Below are 27,216 nucleotides of genomic sequence, written 5' to 3'. Positions count from 1 at the left end.
CCTGTAAGAGAACACACAACACAGCCCACGGGACGTGGCGCTGCTTACGCTTTATGATGGAGAGACACTTATACAGAGGTTATAACACGATACCGTAATACTGTTTCAACCTTGTGGTACTCACCAACGCGTACTTCCGACAGCCTACCTTTCATGGGGGCCTGGCTGTGGGGAAAACTGAGAACTCATCACACACGCGGCGTAGCGCCAACTTATGCAACCTGCGGCCTAGCGCCGACTTAAGCAACCTGCGGCCGAGTGCCGACTTATGCAACCTGCGACGTAGCGCTGACTTCAGCAACCTGCGGCGTAGCGCCGACTTCAGCAACCTGCGGCGTAGCGCCGACTTCAGCAACCTGCGGCGTAGCGCCGACTTCAGCAACCTGCGACGTAGCGCCGACTTCAGTAACCTGCGGCCTAGCGCCGACTTCAGTAACCTGCGGCCTAGCGCCGACTTCAGCAACCTGCGCCCGAGTGCCGACTTATGCAACCTGCGGCCGAGTGCCGACTTATGCAACCTGCGACGTAGCGCCGACTTACTGTACACACCATAGCGTTGGGCCTCCTTGCCCTGGATGCCCCCTGCCTATGTCTGTCTATCTGGGGGATAATGGGGGGCCTAACGCCCTTTGCTGCTCAGGCCGTGGGCCTGCCTAACTGTGGGGGGATAATGGGGGCCTAATGCCCTTTGCTGCTCAGGCCGTGGGCCTGCCTAACTGTGGGGGGGATAATGGGGGCCTAACGCCCTCTGCTGCTCAGGCCTAGTGCCTGTTTTTGCCCCACGGGCCTAGTGCCCGCCTACGGTGCCTCAGGCTGGTGGGCCTAATGCCCCCTTTGCTACCCCCGGGCCTATCGCCCGCCTAATGCGCCTCAGGCCTAGTGCCTGCCAATGCCCCACGGGCCTAGTGCCCGAATCCCTGGTGGTCTAGGGGTGGGGTGGGGGGGCACTACCTGAACTTACCCGTCCAAAGGGCAATGGCTGGACCAAGCCTGGTCCGGCCACGCCCACCGCATTGTCTTCGCCGGAGGCGGGATGGCTCCCACCACCTCCGGGCTTCCTGGAGACTTCACCTGGGCAGCGGTGGCCTGTGCACGCTCTTTTGCGTTGCACACCGCTGTCCCAGTGCTTCCCACGTCTTCACCGACAGGCGTCGGCTCTTTGTACTTCACCCGGCGGGCGGCGGCGTGTCTCAGCTCTTTTGCAACTACCGCCACCCTCCGGGACTTCTGGCGCCGTCTTCCTACTGCAATCTTTGGGAGCTCTTCTCTGCTCCTTCTCTGCCGCCGAACTGAGACCTCGCGCCCGGCGCTGGCTAATACAAGCCAGTGCCAGGGGGCGGGGCTATGACGCTGCGAGCCGGGATTGGCTCGCCGCCACCACTCCTTTTTGGCTGCCAGCTCACGAGCCGCGATTGGCTCGCGGCTGGCGCCAAATTCAAAAAGCTGCACGGTGATTGGCGGGGCCTGAGTCCCGGAGGATGCAGGCCCGCCGCTATCACCCGCGTGGACCGGCGGTGGATATTCACCGCCGCCCCCACGCCCGCTGCCGAACTCTGCAACTGGCCGGGCAGGGGAAGACCGGACCAGGCCCGGTCTCCAGTGCTGCCCGAAACCAGCGCCACCTCCGGCCCCATGGGGCGGCGCCGGCCCGCCCCAGGTGAGGAGGTACAGGATTGTTAGTAGCAGGGCCAGTGACCGCACGCGTACACTGGCCCCTGCTACAGCACCCAGGGCACGTGCCCTGCTCGCCCCGTGCTAGATACGCCTCTGCTGACAGAGCCCAACCTCCCTGTGATGTGTTGTATAGCCGTTGGATCCGCACACTATGATATGAGGCTGAGGCTGTAACCTGGCACTGGACATGAGATGTTTCAGCTTCCTCCCTCTGATTGATTGTCAAGAATACGGACACCACCAAACAGACCAAAAGAAGCTCAAAACAATGAATAATAATAAAGGTCTTGAATGGGTCATCTGGGCAGCAGAAAGGCCGCCTATGGGTTGGCAGGCTGAGACAGGTGGTGCCCCCCATAGAACAGCTACCCTGGTGAGTGCCATCCTGGCCAGCCTCTAGTTATGACCCTGGCTGGATACCCCCATGGCTGGTGCTACCATTACATGAACTCCAGCCATTATTTAATAGTTTTAGGATCATCTAAAACACTGAATGAGTGCCATCATATCACTTATCACTCATTTAAGGGCATATTTCTTAAAAATTGTGATCTACCCCTGAAAATTTGCATTCCTTACCACCCCGTAGAATGGCAATAAGAAGTATTATTTCTAGGCAATGACTCAATCTTGGGTCACTTGGATATGATCTCCAATAACAGCCCATCCCGTTGATAGTCTCTTTACATACTGGTGCGCATGTGCACAGCAGAAAAGCTGTGATCAGCTCCAGGCCACTGGAGAGGAGTCTCAACAGCTCTTTAGCCCTTTCCCCCGGATTGCTGTAATAAGGTAAGCAGGCTAATGCCATCTGGGAATAACACTAGGTAATGGTGCAAGCCCTGAAATGTGAAGCTTTTCGAAGCTTGCTAAATAACTGTCCCTACAGAAAGTGATGGGGCATCTGCAGGTGCTGTTGCTAACAAAGAGAAAATATCTTTAATAAATTGTTGTGAAACATAATTCTGACTGAAATGTGTAACAAGCTTTCTCTGACGTCCTAGTGGATGCTGGGGACTCCGTAAGGACCATGGGGAATAGACGGGCTCCGCAGGAGACTGGGCACACTATAAGAAAGATTTGGTACTACCTGGTGTGCACTGGCTCCTCCCTCTATGCCCCTCCTCCAGACCTAAGTTAGATTTCTGTGCCCGGCCGAGCTGGATAAAAGCACACTAGGGGCTCTCCTGAGCTCCTAGAAAGAAAGTATATATTAGGTTTTTTTATTTTACAGTGAGACCTGCTGGCAACAGGCTCACTGCAACGAGGGACTAAGGGGAGAAGAAGCGAACCTACCTGCTTGCAGCTAGCTTGGGCTTCTTAGGCTACTGGACACCATTAGCTCCAGAGGGATCGACCGCAGGACCCGTCCTTGGTGTTCGTTCCCGGAGCCGCGCCGCCGTCCCCCTTACAGAGCCAGAAGCAAGAAGATGGTCCGGAAAATCGGCGGCAGAAGACTTCAGTCTTCACCAAGGTAGCGCGCAGCACTGCAGCTGTGCGCCATTGCTCCTCATACACACTTCACACTCCGGTCACTGAGGGTGCAGGGCGCTGGGGGGGGGGGGCGCCCTGAGCAGCAATAAAATCATCTTGGCTGGCAAAATAACCACAATATATAGCCCCAGAGGCTATATATGTGGAAATTACCCCTGCCAGAATACAGAAAAAAGCGGGAGAAAAGTCAGCCGAAAAAGGGGCGGAGCCATCTCCCTCAGCACACTGGCGCCATTTCTCCCTCACAGTTCCGCTGGAAGGAAGCTCCCTGACTCTCCCCTGCAGTCTACACTACAGAAAAGGGTAAAAAAGAGAGGGGGGGGCACAAATTTGAGGCGCAGTAAATATTATAGCAGCTATAGGGAACATAATTCAGTTAGTCCCTGCATTATATAGCGCTCTGGTGTGTGCTGGCATACTCTCTCTCTGTCTCCCCAAAGGGCTTTTGTGGGGTACTGTCTCCTTTAAGAGCATTCCCTGTGTGTGTGTGTGCGGTGTGTCGGTACGGCTGTGTCGACATGTTTGATGAGGAGACTTATGTGGAGGCGGAGCAGATGCCTATAAATGTGATGTCACCCCCTGCGGGGCAGACACCTGAGTGGATGGACTTATGGAAGGAATTACGTGCAAGTGTCGACTCCTTACATAAAAAATTTGACGACATGCCAAATGCGGGACAGCCGGCTTCTCAGCTCGTGCCTGCCCAGGCAATTCAAAGGCCATCAGGGGCTCTAAAACGCCCACTACCTTAGATGGCAGACACAGATGTCGACACGGATACTGATACCAGTGTCGACGACGATGAGTCAAATTTAATGTCCACTAGGGCCATTCGTTGCATGATTGAGGCAATGAAAGAGGTTTTACACATTTCTGATAGAAACCCAGGTACAATACACAAAGTGGAAAGCTGCTCAATCAGATTGTAATGTCACTCAGGTGCTAAAAGGGGAGGGGTAATTCTGTGTAGGAAAAAAACTGTGTTCCCTAATGCACACCGAGTGAATAATATTTCTACATAATAATAGTCAGATAATACGAAGATCTTAGTTGCGTATATCTGCAGATATAGGGTTAAGCCCCCAGGCCGATCGACAAGGCTTCTCCGTCACTGGGGGTCCCTAATACTAGGTATGGGCCGGGGGTGCAGGACCCCACGATGTCGGCACAGGTCGGCCACCCCAGGTCAGCACACAGGTGAGAATTAATAAGGGTTAATAAGAAGCACAGAAGTGCTATGTAAGTGGTGTGATTAAAATAATGTATACAAAGTGATAGGAAAAATAATAAGTGTTAATAAAGTGTTAGGGTGTGCCGACCTGAAGCAGCCCAGCCATACCGACACAGGGGCCGCCGCACCCCACACCCACCCCATAAATAATTACAAATATATCTGGGTTAAATTCCCAGTGTAAGGCCACATGGTAATGGCACCTACAGCATCTGAGAGCCAGCTTACCTGGGGATACCCCTGGCTTCCCCTATGGCACTTCTGGAGTCAGCAATCCCTCCTAATGCTGACCCATTTATGCCTCTCTATATACAATACACAAAGTGGAAAGCTGCTCAATCAGATTGTAATGTCACTCAGGTGCTAAAAGGGGAGGGGTAATTCTGTGTAGGAAAAAAACTGTGTTCCCTAATGCACACCGAGTGAATAATATTTCTACATAATAATAGTCAGATAATACGAAGATCTTAGTTGCGTATATCTGCAGATATAGGGTTAAGCCCCCAGGCCGATCGACAAGGCTTCTCCGTCACTGGGGGTCCCTAATACTAGGTATGGGCCGGGGGTGCAGGACCCCACGATGTCGGCACAGGTCGGCCACCCCAGGTCAGCACACAGGTGAGAATTAATAAGGGTTAATAAGAAGCACAGAAGTGCTATGTAAGTGGTGTGATTAAAATAATGTATACAAAGTGATAGGAAAAATAATAAGTGTTAATAAAGTGTTAGGGTGTGCCGACCTGAAGCAGCCCAGCCATACCGACACAGGGGCCGCCGCACCCCACACCCACCCCATAAATAATTACAAATATATCTGGGTTAAATTCCCAGTGTAAGGCCACATGGTAATGGCACCTACAGCATCTGAGAGCCAGCTTACCTGGGGATACCCCTGGCTTCCCCTATGGCACTTCTGGAGTCAGCAATCCCTCCTAATGCTGACCCATTTATGCCTCTCTATATACAATACACAAAGTGGAAAGCTGCTCAATCAGATTGTAATGTCACTCAGGTGCTAAAAGGGGAGGGGTAAAACCCAGGTACCTCAAAAAAGGGTATTATGTTTGGGGAGAAAAAACTACCAATAGTTTTTCCCCCATCTGAAGAATTAAATGAAGTGTGTGAAGAAGCGTGGGCTTTCCCTGATAAAAAATTGGTGATTTCAAAAAAATTACTAATGGCGTTCCCTTTCTCGCCAGAGGATAGGTCACGTTGGGAAACTCCCCCTAGGGTGGATAAAGCGCTCACACATTTGTCTAAAAAGGTGGCACTACCGTCTCCGGATACGGCCGCCCTAAAGGAACCTGCTGATAGAAAGCAGGAGGCTATCCTAAAGTCTATATATGCACACACTGGTGTTATACTGAGACCAGCTATTGCTTCAGCGTGGATGTGCAGTGCTGCTGCTGCTGCTTGGTCAGATTCCCTGTCAGAAAATATTGACACCCTGGACAGGGACACTATATTGCTAACCGTAGAGCATATAAAAGACTCAGTCTTGTACATGAGAGATGCACAGAGGGAGATCTGCCGGCTGGCATCTAGAATAAGTGCATTGTCCATTTCTGCTAGGAGAGGCTTATGGACTCAGCAGTGGACAGGGGATGCAGATTCTAAAAGGCACATGGAAGTTTTGCCTTATAAGGGTGAGGAGTTATTCGGGGATGGTCTCTCAGACCTTGTTTCCACAGCAACAGCTGGGAAGTCAGCATTTTTGCCCCAAGTCCCCTCACAGCCTAAGAAAGCGCCGTATTATCAGGTACAGTCCTTTCGACCCCAGAAAAACAGGCGGGGAAAAGGCGGGTCATTTCTGTCTAGAGGCAGAGGAAGGGGAAAAAAGCTGCACCACGCAGCAGGTTCCCAGGAACAAAAGTCCTCCCCCGCTTCTTCCAAATCCGCCGCATGACGGTGGGGCTCCACAGGCGGAGCCAGGTACGGTGGGGGGCCGCCTCAAAAATTTCAGCGATCAGTGGGTTCGCTCACGGGTGGATCCCTGGATCCTTCAAGTAGTATCTCAGGGGTACAAGCTGGAATTCGAGGCGCCTCCCCCCCGCCGTTTCCTCAAATCGGCCTTACCGACAACTCCCACGGGCAGGGAGGCTGTGCTAGAGGTAATTCACAAGCTGTATTCCCAGCAGGTGATAGTCAAGGTACCCCTACTTCAACAAGGACGGGGTTACTATTCCACACTCTTTGTGGTACCGAAACCGGATGGTTCGGTGAGACCCATTTTAAATTTGAAATCCTTGAACACATACATAAAAAGATTCAAGTTCAAGATGGAATCGCTCAGGGCGGTTATTGCAAGCCTGGACGAGGGGGATTACATGGTATCCCTGGACATCAAGGATGCTTACCTGCATGTCCCAATTTACCTTCCTCACCAGGAGTACCTCAGATTTGTGGTACAGGATTGCCATTACCAATTCCAGACACTACCGTTTGGACTGTCCACGGCACCGAGGGTGTTTACCAAGGTAATGGCAGAAATTATGATACTCCTTCGAAAAAAGGGAGTTTTAATTATCCCGTACTTAGACGATCTCCTAATAAAGGCGAGGTCCAGGGAGCAGTTACTGGTCGGAGTAGCACTATCTCGGGAAGTGCTACAACAGCATGGCTGGATTCTAAACATTCCAAAGTCACAACTGGTTCCTTCCACACGCTTACTGTTCCTGGGGATGATTCTGGACACAGAACAGAAAAAAAGTGTTTCTCCCGCAGGAGAAAGCCAAGGAGCTGTCATCTCTAGTCAGAGACCTCCTAAAACCAAAACGGGTATCGGTGCATCACTGCACACGAGTCCTGGGAAAAATGGTGGCTTCGTACGAAGCAATTCCATTCGGCAGGTTCCATGCAAGGACCTTCCAGTGGGACCTCTTGGACAAGTGGTCGGGATCGCATCTTCAGATGCATCAACTGATAACCCTGTCTCCAAGGACCAGGGTGTCTCTACTGTGGTGGCTGCAGAGTGCTCATCTTCTAGAGGGCCGCAGATTTGGCATACAGGACTGGGTCCTGGTGACCACGGATGCCAGCCTTCGGGGCTGGGGCGCAGTCACACAGGGAAGAAATTTCCAGGGACTTTGGTCAAGTCAGGAGTCGTCCCTACACATAAACATTCTGGAACTGAGGGCCATTTACAATGCCCTAAGTCAGGCAAGGCCCCTGCTTCAAAACCAGCCGCTTCTGATCCAATCAGACAACATCACGGCAGTCGCCCATGTAAACCGACAGGGCGGCACAAGAAGCAGGGTGGCCATGGCAGAAGCCACAAGGATTCTCCGATGGGCGGAAAATCACTTACTAGCACTGTCAGCAGTGTTCATTCCGGGAGTGGACAACTGGGAAGCAGACTTCCTCAGCAGACACGACCTACACCCGGGAGAGTGGGGACTTCATCCAGAAGTCTTCCTACTGTTGGTAAACCGTTGGGAAAGGCCACAGGTGGACATGATGGCGTCCCGCCTCAACAAGAAGCTAAAGAGATATTGTGCCAGGTCAAGGGACCCTTAGGCGATAGCTGTGGACGCTCTAGTGACACCGTGGGTGTACCAGTCGGTTTATGTGTTCCCTCCTCTGCCCCTCATACCAAAGGTACTGAGAATAATAAGAAGGCGAGGAGTAAGAACGATACTCGTGGTTCCGGATTGGCCAAGAAGAGCTTGGTACCCGGAACTTCAAGAAATGTTATCAGAGGACCCATGGCCTCTACCGCTCAGACAGGATCTGCTACAGCAGGGGCCCTGTCTGTTCCAAGACTTACCGCGGCTGCGTTTGACGGCATGGCGGTTGAATTCCGGATCCTAAAGGAAAAGGGCATTCCGGAGGAAGTCATTCCTACGCTGATAAAAGCCAGGAAAGAAGTAACCGCAAACCATTATCACCGCATTTGGCGAAAATATGTTGCGTGGTGTGAGGCCAGGAAGGCCCCTACAGAGGAATTTCAGCTGGGTCGTTTTCTGCACTTCCTACAGTCAGGAGTGACTATGGGCCTAAAATTGGGTTCCATTAAGGTCCAGATTTCGGCTCTGTCGATTTTCTTCCAGAAAGAACTGGCTTCACTACCTGAAGTTCAGACTTTTGTAAAGGGAGTGCTTCATATTCAGCCCCCTTTTGTGCCTCCTGTGGCACCTTGGGATCTCAATATGGTGTTAAGTTTCCTAAAATCACATTGGTTTGAACCACTTAAAACCGTGGATCTGAAATATCTCACGTGGAAAGTGGTCATGTTATTGGCCTTGGCTTCGGCCAGGCGTGTGTCAGAATTGGCGGCTTTGTCATGTAAAAGCCCTTATCTGATATTCCATATGGATAGGGCAGAATTGAGGACTCGTCCCCAGTTTCTCCCTAAGGTGGTATCAGCTTTTCACTTAAACCAACCTATTGTGGTGCCTGCGGCTACTAGGGACTTTGAGGATTCCAAGTTACTGGACGTAGTCAGGGCCTTGAAAATTTATGTTTCCAGGACGGCTGGAGTCAGGAAAACTGACTCGCTTTTTATCCTGTATGCACCCAACAAAATAGGTGCTCCTGCTTCTAAGCAGACTATTGCTCGCTGGATTTGTAGCACAATTCAGCTGGCGCATTCTGCGGCTGGATTGCCGCATCCTAAATCAGTGAAAGCCCATTCCACGAGGAAGGTGGGCTCATCTTGGGCGGCTGCCCGAGGGGTCTCGGCTTTACAACTTTGCCGAGCTGCAACTTGGTCAGGGGCAAACACGTTTGCTAAATTCTACAAATTTGATACCCTGGCTGAGGAGGACCTTGAGTTCTCTCATTCGGTGCTGCAGAGTCATCCGCACTCTCCCGCCCGTTTGGGAGCTTTGGTATAATCCCCATGGTCCTTACGGAGTCCCCAGCATCCACTAGGACGTCAGAGAAAATAAGAATTTACTCACCGGTAATTCTATTTCTCGTAGTCCGTAGTGGATGCTGGGCGCCCATCCCAAGTGCGGATTGTCTGCAATACTTGTATATAGTTATTGCCTAACTAAAGGGTTATTGTTGAGCCATCTGTTGAGAGGCTCAGTTGTATTTCATACTGTTAACTGGGTTTAATATCACGAGTTATACGGTGTGATTGGTGTGGTTGGTATGAGTCTTACCCGGGATTCAAAATCCTTCCTTATTGTGTCAGCTCTTCCGGGCACAGTATCCTATCTGAGGTCTGGAGGAGGGGCATAGAGGGAGGAGCCAGTGCACACCAGGTAGTACCAAATCTTTCTTATAGTGTGCCCAGTCTCCTGCGGAGCCCGTCTATTCCCCATGGTCCTTACGGAGTCCCCAGCATCCACTACGGACTACGAGAAATAGAATTACCGGTGAGTAAATTCTTATTATTTCCACTTGTTTTAAGGACAGAATAAATTTGTCAGACCCTCTTTGCGGTATATTTATTGAAGTCATTTTGCAGGGAAATCACCTGTAACATGTAAGCATCCCCAGGATATACTGTATGAAAGGGGTTCCACAGCAGCACGGTTCCATATTTCCGATTACAAAAGTAGCCCCCATAGGTCTCCATAAGGTTTCTATGGAGACTGGTACTTTTGAGCATTCGGTCTGTATCCAGAGGAAAAGTGAGAGAGGTAGCCACGCTTTGCTTCCAACTCTTCACTGGGACGGGCTGTTATCTGAGCCTATGTCTCGGCAAGAGTAGTTTGATAACTTAATTTTCAATTTGCTAATTTAGTCAAAAGCATCTAATCATAACTGATTCAGATGTGGTTGGAGTGAGCATTGCTTCATTGCACAGATATGGTAATGGAGAAGGAAACGTTTGGTATAAGAAGATGCCTCCTGCATGCATGTGTGATTCACTGCTGCATCTGAGGACAATGGCCGGCTGAGTGACCAATGGGGTCACGAAGGTCAGCCGCCGCAGCTCCTTCCAAGAGGCCTGGAAATCTCTGTTGAAAGACGGAGATCCTGGCCTTCCCGCAAAAAGAGGCTGCAGACTGTCAATCATTTCATGCCTGCAGCCATAGTGTTTCTGACGACGCAGGACCCATACTACATATGCGCAGTATGGGTCCGGCACAATCACAAAGTACCGAACATTGGTACTTTGCATCCAATGTGCAACTTGTGTTGGGAACTGAATCCAGCCCCTGATGCGACCAGCCACTGATAGCAATCTGCAGCATCACTAATATCCCCCTCCTATGCCTGCCTGGCCATTGGGAAAGGTGGGCATTCTAATGGGCAGCATCTGTAGATTATGCACACCGTATACCATCTTGTTGGCTCAGTCAGCATGCATTATATTTATACTGATAATGGACTGGAAATGATTAATGGATATTACAGATTACAACAATAAATACTTTGTTATAACTATAAAAGAAACAATTTTTTAAGACGTTCTTAATTTTTTTGTTTCTGTATCATTAACATGTATCTATTTATCACATACATTAGACTCTGCAAAAGTGTTTAGATTTTTGTTTACTCAGTTCTATTTTATTTATCCCAAACTCTGGATTCCTTTATTCAGCTCTGATCGTTATGTGCAAACAAATTCATTTAAATGGGAAAAAATACATTCTTCTACTTCTGACATACTGCAATCATCTGATTTTTTTTATTTATAGCATTTACAACTGTCATATATACTGTATCACAGCTTCATATATAGTTTTATTATACCCATGCTCTTTCAGGGATTGACACATCAATCAGCTCTTTAAAGATTGTTGAGAATCAGCAAATAATAGACCGGAAGTACTGCAGCAAAAGCCTGGAGTGTGGGTAAGAGATTCACTCTAAATTACACAGGGAATTTATGTTCTGCTACATGCAGTATAACCATGTTGTGCTGTGAGCTCTCTCACATATACATATATTAGAAATTAGTTTTATAGAAATATGCGTCCTTCAAAACACTCGTTCTGACAATTTGACAGTCTCACATTAGCTTTACACTGCATATGTCTGGATTTTTCAGATTTATCCTTTTAAAAGTAGGATTTTAGCATTTACCAATAAGGATTTAAAAAAATCTACATGTGGTTTAATTATGCTAATCAGTCCATCCACATATACGCCAAGTGTACAGTATATATAAAAATGCATTTTTCATGCTTGTCACTCCAGAACTACTATGGAATTCATTTGGAAATGTATACATGCCAAAGCTAAGGTAGCGTTTATGACCATCAGTTGCCAGCAGAGAGCACTATTACCCACAGTATGATGACAGTATTTTGTACAGCAGCTTAAGAATATAGCGTGTGCAAGGACATAAACACTTTTACTTCAAGACTACAGAAACTTTTTCACACTTTGAACCAGCAGGAAAGAGCCTCATCCCTACTAGAATATGGACAGTGCTGCTACGTCCTTAATTCAGTTTCTGGTGAAGTTCATCCTTCTTGCCGCAAATGAGCTTTAACTAATTACACTAGAGTTCCTCCTTACTGTAAAGTCATTTTTAGGGTACATTTGATTGTTTGGGAAATCATCAATGTCATCTCTTTTTAAGTGGCTTGCTGCTGAAGTGGGTGCAGTCAGCCTGTGGAGTGGAGGTGACCATCTCACACAGCGCAAAGATACAGGCAGCATGTGCTGGAGCCCTCAAGAATGCCAACACAAACCATATGAGTGCTGCGTTGTCCCAGAGTCCCGCGATGCACAGCTTCAGAATTATGTGTTAGATGGAGCATTCACTCCCCCAGTGGCTAGACTATTGGCTCCCATTCTCCCCTCTTCACGTATTCTTATTCTTACCTGCTGTGGTATCCAGATGAGGGCTTTTGTCTTCACAGCAGCTCCAACATTTGCTCCATGTGGAAAGGAACTTTATGCTGCATCAGTGACTCCCATTGATGATGTAATTTTCACTCTGTACAGACTACTCACTGCATGGAGCAAAAGTGAGAGCACTCTGGTGGGAATTCAGTTAGCCGCGGTAATTTACTGCTGGCTAATTGATTCCCTAGGGTTATTCAAATAGCCACGAAGTTAGGATGCCGGATGTACTAATCAGGTATTTTTTTTCTAAACCTAAGCAGACTCAAACCCTCCTGTTAAAAACTTGTTTTTGCGAGCTGTGGCAGTGGTAACTCATAAATCTGGGAACTTATTCCAGATTCTGTGTGTTAACGCTGGAAAATAGATAATTTGACAGGAGCAAAAAAGGGGCTGTAATTAAATAGCCCAAAAATTGTGAAAAAGCCCGCGGTTACCCCCCGTTTTTCGGAGTGGGAAGGTACACCAATTACATAGTGCTCTTCTGCCTTTAAGTACAGTTTATTCACTAATGTTGGCAGAAATGAATCCAGTCCAGGCTGTGTGGAGGGGTCAGGGTGGAATTCAGTTAGCCCAGATAATTTAATTCCGCCCTGACCCCTTGACACTTCTGCCAACAATTGTGTAAAAACTGTATTTCAAGGTCAGAAGAGCCCCATGTAATTAGTTTCCCATCCTTGCACTCAATAAAACGAGACATAGGGGGTAATTCCAAGTTGATCGCAGCAGGAAATTTTTTAGCAGTTGGGCAAAACCATGTGCACTGCAGGAGGGGCAGATATAACATGTGCAGAGAAGTTAGATTTGGGTGGGGTGTATTCAAACTGAACTCTAAATTGCAGTGTAAAAATAAAGCAGCCAGTATTTACCCTGCACAGAAACAAAATAACCCACCCAAATCTAACTCTCTCTGCACATGTTACATCTGCCCTACCTGCAGTGCACATGGTTTTGCCCAATTGCTAACAAACTTGCTGCTGCGATCAACTCAGAATTACCCCCATAATCCCTTTTAGCACTTTAATCCCTTTTACAAATAGCAGTATGCTTAAGGCCCATATAGACGGGCTGATGCGGGAGAGATGTGTGCTGAGCGAACCACTCAACACACATCTCTCCCGCTGCTCAGCACAGCGCAATCTGTGCTGAGCGTGCGGGGGGAGACGGGGGGGCGCTCATTTCACCCAGCGGGTGAAGTGAGCGACCTGCTAGATCAGCCAATCTAGCACCAGCGATAGCGATGCGCGGGGCTGCGCATCGCTATCGCTGTAGGGGCTATACACAGAGCGATCATGCTGAAATTCTAAGCAATCTAGTCAGATTGCTTAGAATATTGCTCCGTGAGTACCCCCCTTTAGTTTAATCATCTTTGTCACTGTACCGCAGGGCCGGTGCTAGGGTGTTCGGCGCCCCCCTGCAAACTATAAATTTGTATATACAAGAAGGAGCAGAAGAAACTCTCTTGTTTTGTGGGGGCACTCTTATAGTTATAAAATTTAACTTTTATTACTGTACTTTAAAACAATAAGTATTGTAATCACATACAGATAGACAAACATCACATATAACATATAGTTGTAGATAACAGCAGAGATAATAAACTCTCCTGCTGTAATAAATGCTTCAAATAGACAATGTGTAGTTCACTGATAATTCAGAAAGCGTGAGCAAAATAATTATTTTTCTTTTTCAAAACTGGTACCATATTTTCAAGGTCTCAGATGATTCCTATTGATACAGTAGGTAACAGTTCACAGTGCAGATACTGTATACAGCCGGTAAAGAATAATAATGACTCCAAATAACAATCACCAATGAGTCCACACCACAGAATATCTCACAAAATTGCCAAATACTTGATGATATCAGTCCTTAATGTCAATATTGCAGATTAATAACATGCAATGTGAGGGTATGTCGTGTAGGATAAAGGTAAAACTCCTTGCATAGTGGAGGGGTAGTAACAGGCAACCTTGTATTTTGACACTAATTGGGGCAGCTGCTGCTCACTGTGTGCAGGTGCATTTATAGTGAGTGAGTCACTGCACTATGTGCAGATGCATTTATAGTGAGTGAGTCACTGCACTATGTGCAGATGCATTTATAGTGAGTGAGTCTCTGCACTGTGTGCAGATGCATTTATAGTGAGTGAGTCACTGCACTGTGTGCAGATGCATTTATAGTGAGTGAGTCTCTGCACTGTGTGCAGATGCATTTATAGTGAGTGAGTCTCTGCACTGTGTGCAGGTGCATTTATAGTGAGTGAGTCACTGCACTGTGTGCAGATGCATTTATAGTGAGTGAGTCTCTGCACTGTGTGCAGGTGCATTTATAGTGAGTGAGTCTCTGCACTGTGTGCAGGTGCATTTATAGTGAGTGAGTCTCTGCACTGTGGGGGTCATTCCGAGTTGTTCGCTCGCTAGCTGCTTTTAGCAGCATTGCACACGCTAAGCCGCCGCCTACTGGGAGTGTATCTTAGCATAGCAGAATTGCGAACGAAAGCTTCGCTAATTTTCTCGTAACGATTACCCCGCAGTTTCTGAGTATCTCCAGACTTACTCTGCCATTGCGACCAGCTCAGTCCTTTTTGTTCCTGGTTTGACGTCACAAACACATCCAGCGTTCGCCCAGCCACTCCCCCGTTTCTCCAGCCACTCCTGCGTTTTCGCGTAGAACCCCTGCGTTTTTCCGCACACACCCATAAAACGACCATTTTCCGCACAGAAACACCCACTTCCTGTCAATCACACTACGATCAGCACAGCGATGGAAAAGCTTCGTTATGCCGTAAGTAAAATACCTAACTTTTGTGCAAAATAACTAAGCGCATGCGCTCTGCAAAACTTGCGCATGCGCAGTAAGCAACTAATCGCAGCATAGCGAAAATCGGCAACGAGCGAACAACTCGGAATGACCCTCCTGTGTGCAGGTGCATTTATAGTGAGTGAGTCTCTGCACTGTGTGCAGGTGCATTTATAGTGAGTGAGTCTCTGCACTGTGTGCAGGTGCATTTATAGTGAGTGAGTCTCTGCACTGTGTGCAGGTGCATTTACAGTGAGTGAGTCTCTGCACTGTGTGCAGGTGCATTTATAGTGAGTGAGTCACTGCACTGTGTAAAGGTGCATTTATTGTGAGTGAGTCTCTGCACTGTGTGCAGGTGCATTTATAGTGAGTGAGTCTCTGCACTGTGTGCAGGTGCATTTATAGTGATGCTTCTTCAGTGAGTCTCACTGAAGAAGCATCACTGCGAAACAACTGTCTGAGAAGCCGGTGCCCCTGAGTGCACTAGCGGGACACCGCACCACCAGTACAGCCGGACTGAACAGAGCAAATTCACCGCTGCGATACTCATACTCCGAACAGGTACCTCCTTGCTTTCAGGGCGCTGTGAGAAGTGCTGCAGGGCATGGTTAGAGACCCTGCAATACCATTAGGCACCATCGGGACACAAAACACTGCCGCTGACCTTTCTGCTTTCCATACACACCACAATAGGTCACAGTATCGCTCACCCTGCACCAATAGCAGTGGCATATGCAGGGAAGCAGCATACTCTGAGGGCAGCCCAGGTGTCTTTATTCTATATCTTTTCTGACAGTCTATCATCTTCTGCGTCGGCACTCTCTCGTTGTGGGAAATGATCTATTGAGTCCCCTGCGCTAATTACAACAGGGCACCCAGGTCGTTACCCTACAACAGCAGAAGCACCAAATTATCCTGATTCAAAACCCTGTGACACTGTGGGACACGCTCACTCACTATAAATGCACCTGTACACAGTGAGCAGCAGCTGCCACAATTAGTGTCAAAATACAAGGTTACCTGTTACTACCCCTCATGCAAGGAGTTTTACCTTTATCCAGTGCTTAAAGTGGTCCTAGAGAGGTGGTGAAACTCATCCCCCTCCCCACAGTGCACATGTAATAAAGGTAAGGGGCGTGGTCTCAAAAAGAAAGGGGCGTGGTCACACAATAGTAATAATGCCTACAGCAGTAGCGCCCCTTATACAATGCCCACAGTAGTAGTGCTCCTTATGCAATGTCCACTGTACTGGTAGTGCCCACAGTGGTAGTGCCCCTTATATAGAGCCCATAGTAGTGGTGCCCCTTTTGCAATGCCCGCAATATTAGTGCCCCTTATGTCCCCAGGAGTGATGCCGCTTATGAAGTGCTCCCTTTACAATGCCCTCATTAGTAATGCCCTTAATTCGTAATGCCCCTGTGTAGTATTGCCCCCAGTGGTAATGTTACCTGTAGTAATGATCCCAGTCGTTTAGCCCCCTGTAGTTTAGCCCCAGTAGTTATGCCCCTGCAGTTATGACCCCAGTAGTTTACCCCCCTTTAGTTTAACCTCCCAGTAGTAATGCCCTCAGAAGTTTAGCCCCAGTAGTTTAGCCCCAGTAGTTTGCCCCTTGTAGTTTAGCCACCAGTAGTAATGCCCCCCTGTAGTGTGCCCCCAGTAGTTTAGCCCCTGTAGTTATGCCCCCAGTAGTTTGCCCCCTTGTAATTTGCCCCCAGTAGTTTTCACCCCAGTAGTAATGTCCCCCAGTAGTTTGCCCCCAGTAGATGCCCCCAGTAGATGCCCCTCAGTAGTAATGCCCCCAGTGGTTTGACCGCAGTAGATGCCCCCCAGTAGATGTGCCGCTACACAAAGGAAAAAAAACAGACAAAACACACCATACTCACCAAGCCCCGCTCCGTGTCCGGCCGCTGCAGTCCTCTCTTGGCGTCCGCTCCCCAGCACTATGAGAGAGATGTCATGACGTCTCTGCCATAGCGCACAGTAACAGAGTTGGAAGCCGGTGCTCAGTAGTGAGCTCCTGCCTCCAGCTGCCGCTGTAGATAGGGAGACGGGCGCCCGCTGGTAACACAATCTCTGTGGGCGCCCCGGCATCTCCCTGCAGTGCCGGCACACATCGGGTGAGGTGAGCTGGAGGAGGCAGAACTGCGTTCCGTCTACAAGTGGAACTGACGGAATGCATTTCCGCCCCGTTCCGGCTCACTTTAACCCCTGCCTTTATCCTGCACGACATACCCTCACATTGCATGTTATTAATCTGCAATATTGACATTAAGGACTGATATCTTCAAGTATTTGGCAATTTTGTGAGATATTCTGTGGTGTGGACTCATTGGTGATTGTTATTTGGAGTCATTATTATTATTTACCGGCTGTATACAGTATCTGCACTTTGAACTGTGTTACCTACTGTATCAATAGGAATCATCTGAGACCTTGAAAATATGGTACCAGTTTTGAAAAAGAAAAATAATTATTTTGCTCACGCTTTCTGAATTATCAGTGAACTACACATTGTCTATTTGAAGCATTTATTACAGCAGGAGAGTTTATTATCTCTGCTGTTATCTACAACTATATGTTATATGTGATGTTTGTCTATCTGTATGTGATTACAATACTTATTGTTTTTAAAGTACAGTAATAAAAGTTAAATTTTATAACTATAAGAGTGCCCCCAGAAAAAGAGAGTTTCTTCTGCCCCTTTTTGTATATACTGTACATTCACCATACTCTCAGGGGAGCACCTCCACCTGAGACATTTCTAAGTGGAATTCCACTGGATAAAACCATGGTACTTATATTACACTGTGGAACAATATATTCTTAGCATTTGATTCACACCCTAATTGATACACCTGTGCTCAGGTCTCCCCCTCCCCTTTTCCCTTCAGATATCTAAACTATAAATTTGCGCCCTCCCATATTTTCCAAAGGGACTGTACGCTGCGGAAAAAAGGGTGTGGTCTCACAAGGAAGGGGCGTGGCCACACATTAGTACCCCCATTTCAAATTACGCCACACAGTAGTAGAATCTTATTCACATTACTCTGAACATAGTAGTGCTGTTTATACACGTAATGTTCCCAGTAGTGGCGCCGCTTACACACATAATAGCCCCTGAAGTAGTGCCGCTTAAACACATAATAACCCCTGTAGTAGCGCCATTTACACGCATAATAGCCCCTGTAGTGGTGCCGTTTACACACATAATAGCCCCTGTAGTGGCGCCGCTTACACACATAATAGCCCCTGTAGTGGCGGCACTTACACACATAATAGCCCCTGTAGTAGCGCCTCTTACACACATAATAGCCCCTGAAGTAGTGCCGCTTAAACACATAATAACCCCTGTAGTAGCGCCATTTACACGCATAATAGCCCCTGTAGTGGTGCCGTTTACACACATAATAGCCCCTGTAGTGGCGCCGCTTACACACATAATAGCCCCTGTAGTGGCGGCACTTACACACATAATAGCCCCTGTAGTAGCGCCTCTTACACACATAATAGCCCCTGAAGTAGTGCCGCTTAAACACATAATAACCCCTGTAGTAGCGCCATTTACACGCATAATAGCCCCTGTAGTGGTGCCGTTTACACACATAATAGCCCCTGTAGTGGCGCCGCTTACACACATAATAGCCCCTGTAGTGGCGGCACTTACACACATAATAGCCCCTGTAGTAGCGCCTCTTACACACATAATAGCCCCTGAAGTAGTGCTGCTTACACACATAATAGCCCCTGTAGTAGCGCCGCTTACACACATAATAGCTCCTGTAGTGGTGCCGGTTACACACATAATAGCCCCTGTAGTGGCGCCGCTTACACACATAATAGCCCCTGTAGTGGCACTGCTTACACACATAATAGCCCCTGTAGTAGCACTGCTTAATACATAATAGCCCCTGTAGTAGAACTGGTTACATATATTGCCCACAGATGTGCCATTTATACAAATTATGCCCCCCCCCCGCCCCCACACACACACATACTGTAGATACACACACACACACACACACACACACACACACACACATACATACACACAGATACACACATACACTTTCTTACTCACTTTCCCTCACCTTACCATCTGCAGCCCGGCCCCTTGTAGCTCCGGCCCTCAGCAGTGTGTAGCCCCGCCCCTCAGTGTTGTGTAGCCCCACCCCCTTTTTGAGCAGGATACGGACACTGCACTGTGACAGGGGAGGGAGAGAGGAGGCTTCAAGCTACCGGCGTTACTGCCTGTCAAATGGTGTGACAGGCACAGCAGCCGGCAGCAGCAGGTGGCCCAGGTGCAGCACATGGATGCAGAGCAGGGAGAGCACCTCTCCAGCCTCTCGCCTACCTGCTTTGCATCCCTTCGCTGAGTGGGTAGCGCCGAGCCTGCTGTACCACATATGCCATCTATAGATGCAATAGAGATATGTTCCCCATTGTCCATAAGGGGAACCTAGCAACAGCCTTTCTGGTTTCAGCGAAGCTTTCTAGGCTTTGCAGAGTACTCGGTGAGTGAGAATGTAATGTATATGCACAGACTAGCCGTTGCGCATGACACCGCAGCCCATCACTGGTAGCAATAGGCTGCAAGCAATAGTGTTGAGGATATCGACAAGGAGGAGTACATAGCTGGATTGTTAAATAATGTTAAATTGGATTGTTGTTAAATGGGGCCCGAAAACCACCGGATTATCACCACTGCCACTGACTGGTTGTAACAGTGTTAGTCCTTTCACTCAAATATATACTGCGCTTTTTTGTGATGGTAACTATACTATTTGACCTACCAACATTAACTAGACTCAAGTATATCTACGGTATCCCCTTCAGATAGGATGCCAATCAGTCCAGTGCAACTGCATCATTTCAGTGCAGTAAAATGCACAAATACATAAACCTAGTGCAACCAGGTAGGCAGCCTATAGTACATACATGTGGGTAACCTTAAACACAAGGAAAAATGCTAAGGAAAGAGACAATGGTGCCAAATCGTGAAATAAATAGAATAAAAACAAATTACTTCTTTGTTGTAGCACCTGGTTTCAATAAATTGGTTATTCATGCATATGGAGAGAGAGAGAGAGAACATAGTGTGATATTGTCACAGATAATAAAATGCATTAAATAAAATCAGTTTGTTTGTTATATGAAGTAGTAAACATAGACATATATGACTTTGTGTTGGAGTGCAGAATAATCTAACAATTAAATCAATCAGCAGTAAAAGGTAAGAAGTCAGTGACTAGAAAGGGTCCATATCAGAGGTAGGTAAAGGTCCAGTGTTTGTTTGCAATGATGGGAATCCTGATAACCCCCTAGTGTCTGACAAACACTCCTAGCGTCCAGTATGTACTGCTCCACTGCTGCCATACCTGCTTCAGTAGCCTTGACATGTTTTATTCGTTTTAGCTCTTCCTCTGGAGGCAATGATTTCAGTACCCCTTTTCTACGTGTGCTAGATACCTCCTGGGAGGGTTCAGAACCTGCTCCTCTCTCTGACTTCTAGTGCACAGCCTCCCCTGAGCAACACAGCCACCAAGAATATGCTGATAAGATCCTGCTCAACTGACCTATTGCTGTCTACAGTTTTTCCCTGTGTGCTATTGTCTAGAATATGGTTATTAGATGCCCCTGCTTTCTGTGGGACATTTTGGGAATCCCCTGTATATTAGCTAAAACCAACCTTGGCGTGCACTGTCCGTCATGAAAGCCATCCGTACTCATACGTAGCTCATCCTCCAGTATGCATCTGTACCACATAGGGGGTCATTCCGAGTTGTTCGCTCGCAAGCTGCTTTTAGCAGCTTTGCACACGCTAAGCCGCCGCCTACTGGGAGTGAATCTTAGCTTATCAAAATTGCGAAAGAAAGATTAGCAAAATTGCGAATAGACACTTCTTAGCAGTTTCTGAGTAGCTCCACACTTACTCGGCATCTGCGATCAGTTCAGTGCTTGTCGTTCCTGGTTTGACGTCACAAACACACCCAGCGTTCGCCCAGACACTCCTCCGTTTCTCCAGCCACTCCTCCGTTTCTCCAGCCACTCCCGCGTTTTTTCCAGAAACGGTAGCATTTTTTCGCACACATCCATAAAACGGCCTGTTTCCGCCCAGAAACACCCACTTCCTGTCAATCACATTACGATCACCAGAACGAAGAAAAAAACCTCATAATGCCGTGAGTAAAATACCTAACTGCATAGCAAATTTACTTGGCGCAGTCGCACTGCGGACATTGTGCATGCGCATTAGCGACTAATCGCTCCATTGCGAGAAAAAAATAACGAGCGAACAACTCGGAATGACCCCCATAGATCTAGCAGTTACAATGGCATGATAGAACTCCACTGCAATCAGGTATCTAAGTTAGCACTGGTTAATTATAAATTTCATCTGTTATGAGTTTGGCATTTGCAGATCAAGTAATTGGGGTAGTCCAAGAATGGTTAATGACAGAGGAAGGTAAAAAAAAAGGAAGTGCTCAAAAACCAACTTTTTTCATTTATTTTTTTCCTTCTATTAATTTTTACTATTCATGGTACATTTGTAATGAGAAATGAGCTGTATAACTATAAAATATATCAAATACTTTTATATAATTAAAACTTTTTTATATCATTAATATTAAAAATTTGGTATAACTAAAAAATAACTATAAAATATATTTTACCTCAGGATGATTTAGTTTTAGGCTTAGGTTTAGAATGATTGTTGTGTTTGGTTAGTGTTTTATTCTCAGCCAGAAGTCTATTGATGCCTTTGTATAAATGCGGACTGACCTTGCTGGCCTTTGACTCATTAATAATTTTAGAATCCATTTTGATTAGAAACGTTTCCTTTAAACCAGTCTCAATGATAAATGTTGTTAGAGGGTAAGTATTGTTCTGATCATTTGACTTGCAACATTAATGAGTCTATTTAATTTGATTTTCTATTGTTACTTTGCACCGCAATAGAAAATTAGTGAACATTGCAATTCATTATTAAAATGATGACAGAAAGTATAAATCTAAATGGAGTGTACACAAGATGTGTCTTGTACTAATGCACAGTTACATAAACTAATTGCTCATGTCTTTTATATTGTAGGTCTGGAATATACAGCTATGTCATTCCAGTGAATAAATACACGCCTATAAATATGCGGATTACTTTAGAGATTAAGTAAGTAAAATAATTTGAGTGTTCCACTGTAGATTTTCAATTAAAATGACTAATAAAGGTCTAATAAGCCTTAAGAATTTCATAAAGATTGTGTTACTTATAACAGCAGACAGTGTACTGCTGAACATCATCCTTTCTGGCTGATTCTGAGGTGAGAGAGTGGTTTACATGTAACAGGCTCTGATTTCCTGGAACTGCTGTGATTTCTGTGATATGGCCATGTAGTTTAAAGCATGGATATATTCTAGAGATGTGCGGCGGGCACTTTTCGTGTATTGGTTTTGGATTTGGATCCCCGCTCCTGTTTTGGATCTGGATTGGTTTTTGCCAAAACCACCCTTTTGGGTTTTGGTTTTGGATCTGCATGATTTAAAAAAAAAAACATAAAAACAGCTAAAATCACAGAATTTGGGGGTAATTTTGATCCTATGGTATTATTAACCTCAATAACATTAATTTCCACTCATTTCCAGTCTATTCTGAACACCTCACACTATTGTTTTTAGGCCAAAAGGTTGCACCAAGGTCGCTGGATAACTAAGCTAAGCGACACAAGTGGGCGGCACAAACACCTGGCCCATCTAGGAGTGGCACTGCAGTAGCAGACAGGATGGCAGTTTTAGAAACTAGGCCCCAAAGAGCACATAATGCAAAGAAAAAAAAAAGAGGCGCAAGATGGAATTGTCCTTAGGCCCTCCCACCCACTCACCCTTATGTTGTATAAACAGGACATGCACAATTTAACAAACCAATAATTTCCTCGACAGGATCTGCCACACGACTGTGGCTGAAATGATTGGCTTGTTTGGGCTCCCACAAAAAAAAAAAGCAACTAATCCTCCCACTAAAAAAAGAAACAATCTCGCCTTGCACAAACTGGCTCTACAGAGGCAAGCTGTCGTCCTGTAGATCCTCCTCCTCACAGAGTATTAATTCGTCCCCACTGGAATCCACCATCACAGGTCCCTGTTTACTTTTTGGATGCAATTGCTGGTAAAGGTCTTCCTAGAGGAATTTATAATTCATTTTGTTGAACATCATCTTCTCCACATTTTGTGGAAGTAACCTCCTACACCGATAGCTGACAAGGTTATCGGCTGCACTAAACACTCTTTTGGAGTACACACTGGAGGGGGGGCAGCTTAGGTAAAATAAAGCGAGTTTGTGCAAGAGCCTCCAAATTGCCTCTTTATCCTGCCAGTACACATACGGACTGTCTGACATGTCTACTTGGATGCTGTCACCGATATAATCCTCCATCATTCTTTCAATGGTGACAGCATCATATGCAGTGACAGTAGACATGTCAGTAATCATTGGCAGGTCCTTCAGTCCGCACCAGATGTCAACACTTGCTCCTGACTGCCCTGCATCACCGCCAGTGGGTGGGCTAGGAAATCTTATCCTTTTCCTTGCAGCCCCAGTTGCGGGAGAAAATGAAGGAGAAGCTGTTGACTGGTCACATTCCGCTTGAGTTGACCATTTTCTTACCAGCAGGTCTTGTGTCTGCTGGAAAGAGAGATACAACGTAGGCTTTAAACCTAGGATTGAGCAAGGTGGCCAAAATGTAGTGCTCTGATTTCAACAGATTGACCACCCTTAAATCCTGGCATCCACTAAGTATGTGGGACTTGTGCTTTGCCAGGATTTAAGGGTGGTCAAGCAACACCCATGTACAGCTGCAGCACCCGGCCGTACCAGCACATGAGGTCTGTCTCCCTCACTCTCCAAGTCCGGAGTGAAAAGGGCGGCGACGCACGGCTGTTTATATGGAATCCAAATCCCGCAAGAATCAGACAGCGGGATGATGACGTTTTGCCTCGTTCTGGTTTCTGAGTCTGGCAGGAAGTCCCGAGCCGGACTCAGATCCAGGCTCGGAGCGTGAAGTTTGGGGGGGTTCAGTTCTCAGGGAACTGAACCCACTCATCCCTAATATATTCTATTGCTCAGTTTATTTTGCATATAAGAAAAACATTTCAGAAAGTTGACTTTTGCACATGTATGTATCAGTAGCCAGGATGGCATATTGTGTGTTTATGTTCATAAGAAACAGCAGGGAAAGGGTGTGGTAATTTCATATATTTGGAATATGTCAGGAGCATAACTAGTAATTTACTGTAGGTGCCCCATACTGTAGCATCATTTTGAAGACATTTATAGGGAGGGACGACATCCTCTCCCCCTTCTTATTATATAGGGCCATTGTTTTTATTTTGCTCTTTGCTGCCCTGTTGCACATTACCATGATCTACCTGCTTAGGGTATAGGTTACCTCTGTATTTATGTCCAAAATATATGGGGACCAATGCTAGATTTATAGTGGGTTTTTATTCCTATACTGTATCTAAATGAAATATTTTTTATACATCCAAAATATTTACAGTATATGACCATTTTATTGTAATAGCTTATGGTTGTTTATGAAGTATTTGGTTTTTTTTTTTATAAGAAATTGCTAAATGTGTGCAGTTGTTGAAATCATTTTTATGTGCACAGATCCGTGGGGTGATGGGTGTTGCTAATGAGATGTTTTACCCAATAATTTGAATACAACACCTTTATTAGCAAGGACATCGCCTAGCAATGCACCAGCAAACTAACACAACATCAGGTTTCATTACTGTTGATTCCAGGAAGTGTGTGTTTCTTTGTGCAATACCCTACAGTTGCTATGGTTTTTACTTATATATCAGCCTAAACTGGGTCATGTCCTTTACTATTTATTTCAAACAAATTATAAAAACAAAGCTTAATAGAGGAAATAATGAAATGGATGATCCCTCTGTTCCCCACAATGGCTACTTGCTAGTATCCTGCATACAAAATGTTTAAAGTTACCTGTATGATTGAAATGAAACATTGGACTACTTTGATGATGAAATGATTAAATATTTGCTTGTTTATTTGTGTTATTTCTTTGGCCTCATTCTGAATTGCACACAAGTCCGAATGTGGCCGCATTGCGTGATTTTTTATCAAATTGCACATGGGCTGCAGCTGACATACATAACTTAGAGCAGCTAGGAATAATTCAGAGTCAAACGCATTTAGTCGCTCCTGACGATGGCTGTATGGGTGTTAATGGGTGGGATCTGGGCATTCACAGGTAAGAGGAGCATCCCAATGGGGTGTAGTCAGAGATGCATTCTATTCTGAGTTGTGCGTATGGATAATGAATGCCATTTTCTGCAGCAAGCATGCAGTAGGTACAAGTGCCGTTGCCGATTATGGCAGTTAAATGGATTTAAACTTTAAAGAAGGGAGTAAGTCCCCTGTCTCCCCGTCCATGCAGTGGTAGCTGGCAGGCTTCACATTGGAAATGATTTCTGTAAGTTACACGCTGGACTATCAGTCTTGGGGGAGGAGTTTTCCCTTGAGACTGCAAGTACAGACTGTCGTTAGCAGAAGGCATTCAGATAGGGAGCCACTTCTGCGTTGAGTTACGCCAGTGCTACCCTCCCGTTCCCTGTTAAGCTGCCTACAACACGGTACGATATGAACTAACAATATGGACTATACAGTACATTTTGGCAGAAAACATAGTACATATCGCACAGTGTGTATACAGCTTGCGATGCACGCTCCCACGGGATCGGTATCGCAAGAAAAAATAGACTGTGCAGGCAGGTCAATTTTGACTAGAAAGTGTACAATCTAGTTTCTAGTATACTCAAAATTGTACATAGCAAAAAAGTGCACCCTGTGTATAGTCAATATCAGTGGTTCTGGGCTCCGGGGAGTTCAAGAGAAATCACAAAATCAAAATCGGCCTTTAGGCAGAATCACATTGTGTGCAGGCCCCAAAAGATTGTTCACAAATGCGCAATGGACAAACCTAATGTCGTCTAAAATGAATAGCAGCCGTACAGCCCCCCTGTCTCCATAAAATAGGAATTGCCAGTGGTGTTCTATTATTCTCACATGGGTAGGACCTCTGCCGTTCACATTTGGCATTGCTCATCTCTCTCTCTATCTCTCTTTTTCTCTCCCTCTCTCTCAATAGCTGAGTTAAGCTATTGATTCTTCAACATTGTTTCATTTGTTGGTCAAATATCAATTCATCATCAGTTGGTACCATTGTATAGAACCTACAAACGAGTAAAACATTACATTTGCATTTATTGTATCAAAATCACTTTCAGGGTTCATGGCCACATCATAATATACTTCTGTGAAGCACTCGGCTACCCCTTAGCCTCCCACCCATTAGCATATGTGCAAGGCACCAGGGCTTAAAGTGGTCCTGGAGAGGTGGGGGAACTCATCCCCCCCAACCACCCAACCCTCTTCAGTGCGTGCCAATGCGGCACCACACAAAAAGGGGTGTGGTCTCACAATGAAGGGGTGTGGTCACACAATAGTACCCCCAACTCAGAATAACGCCTCACAGTAGCACAATCTTATTCACATTGCCCCACATACTAGTGCCCTTTACACACACAATGCCCACAGTAGCAGAGCCCCTTACACACAAAATTCCCACAGTAACAGTGCCACTTACACGCATAATGCCCACAGTAGCAGTGCCTCTTACACACACAATGCCCACAGCAGTGCCCCCCCACCACAATTTTTGATGTGGTGCACAGTATAGCAGTATGTTGAACAATCTTTGCTCACCTCTATTATGTCTTCCATGTGTCCCTTCTGCTTTCTTATGTTTCCTTTGTCTGTCACTCTTCTCATGTGTCCATATCTTCATTCTTTGTGTCTGATCACCTTCATCTTTCTCTCCTTTACTTACCCTTTACACATCTCACTCCCTTCTACCCCTTCAACCTCTGCTTCTATCTCACCCTCTGCACATCTCATTCTCCAGTCTCACCCCCTGCTCTTCTTACCCCCTGCTCCTCTCACTCCATCTCACCCCCTGCTCCTCTCACTCCATCTTACCCCCTGCTCATCTCAACTCCTGCTTCTCACCCCCTGCTCTTCTCACTCCATCTTACCTTCCAGCACCTCTCACCCCCAGCATCTCTCGCCCCCTGCTCCTCTCACTACATCTTACCCTCTGCTCATCTCACCCCTTGCTCCTCTCACCCCTGCTGCTCTCACTCCATCTCACGCCCTGCTCCTCTCACTCCCTGTTCCTCTCACT

The 27,216-nt window shown here is 46.6% G+C and overlaps 1 protein-coding gene across 1 annotated transcript in view; it reads left to right on the top strand.

Annotated features, from left to right (window-relative positions):
- Window positions 1-27,216, top strand: part of MYRFL (myelin regulatory factor like) — a 250,541-nt gene that overhangs the window by 162,169 nt on the left and 61,156 nt on the right. The window contains exons 21-22 of the mRNA XM_063927477.1: window positions 11,065-11,152; window positions 22,044-22,118. Coding sequence (XP_063783547.1) covers window positions 11,065-11,152; window positions 22,044-22,118 — 163 coding nt within the window. The remainder of the gene's footprint in view (window positions 1-11,064; window positions 11,153-22,043; window positions 22,119-27,216) is intronic.

This window comes from Pseudophryne corroboree, chromosome 6 (genome assembly GCF_028390025.1).
Source record: "Pseudophryne corroboree isolate aPseCor3 chromosome 6, aPseCor3.hap2, whole genome shotgun sequence".
NCBI lineage: Eukaryota > Metazoa > Chordata > Amphibia > Anura > Myobatrachidae > Pseudophryne > Pseudophryne corroboree.
Note: the sequence above shows the minus strand (reverse complement) of the source record. Positions and strands in the feature narration are given on the sequence as shown.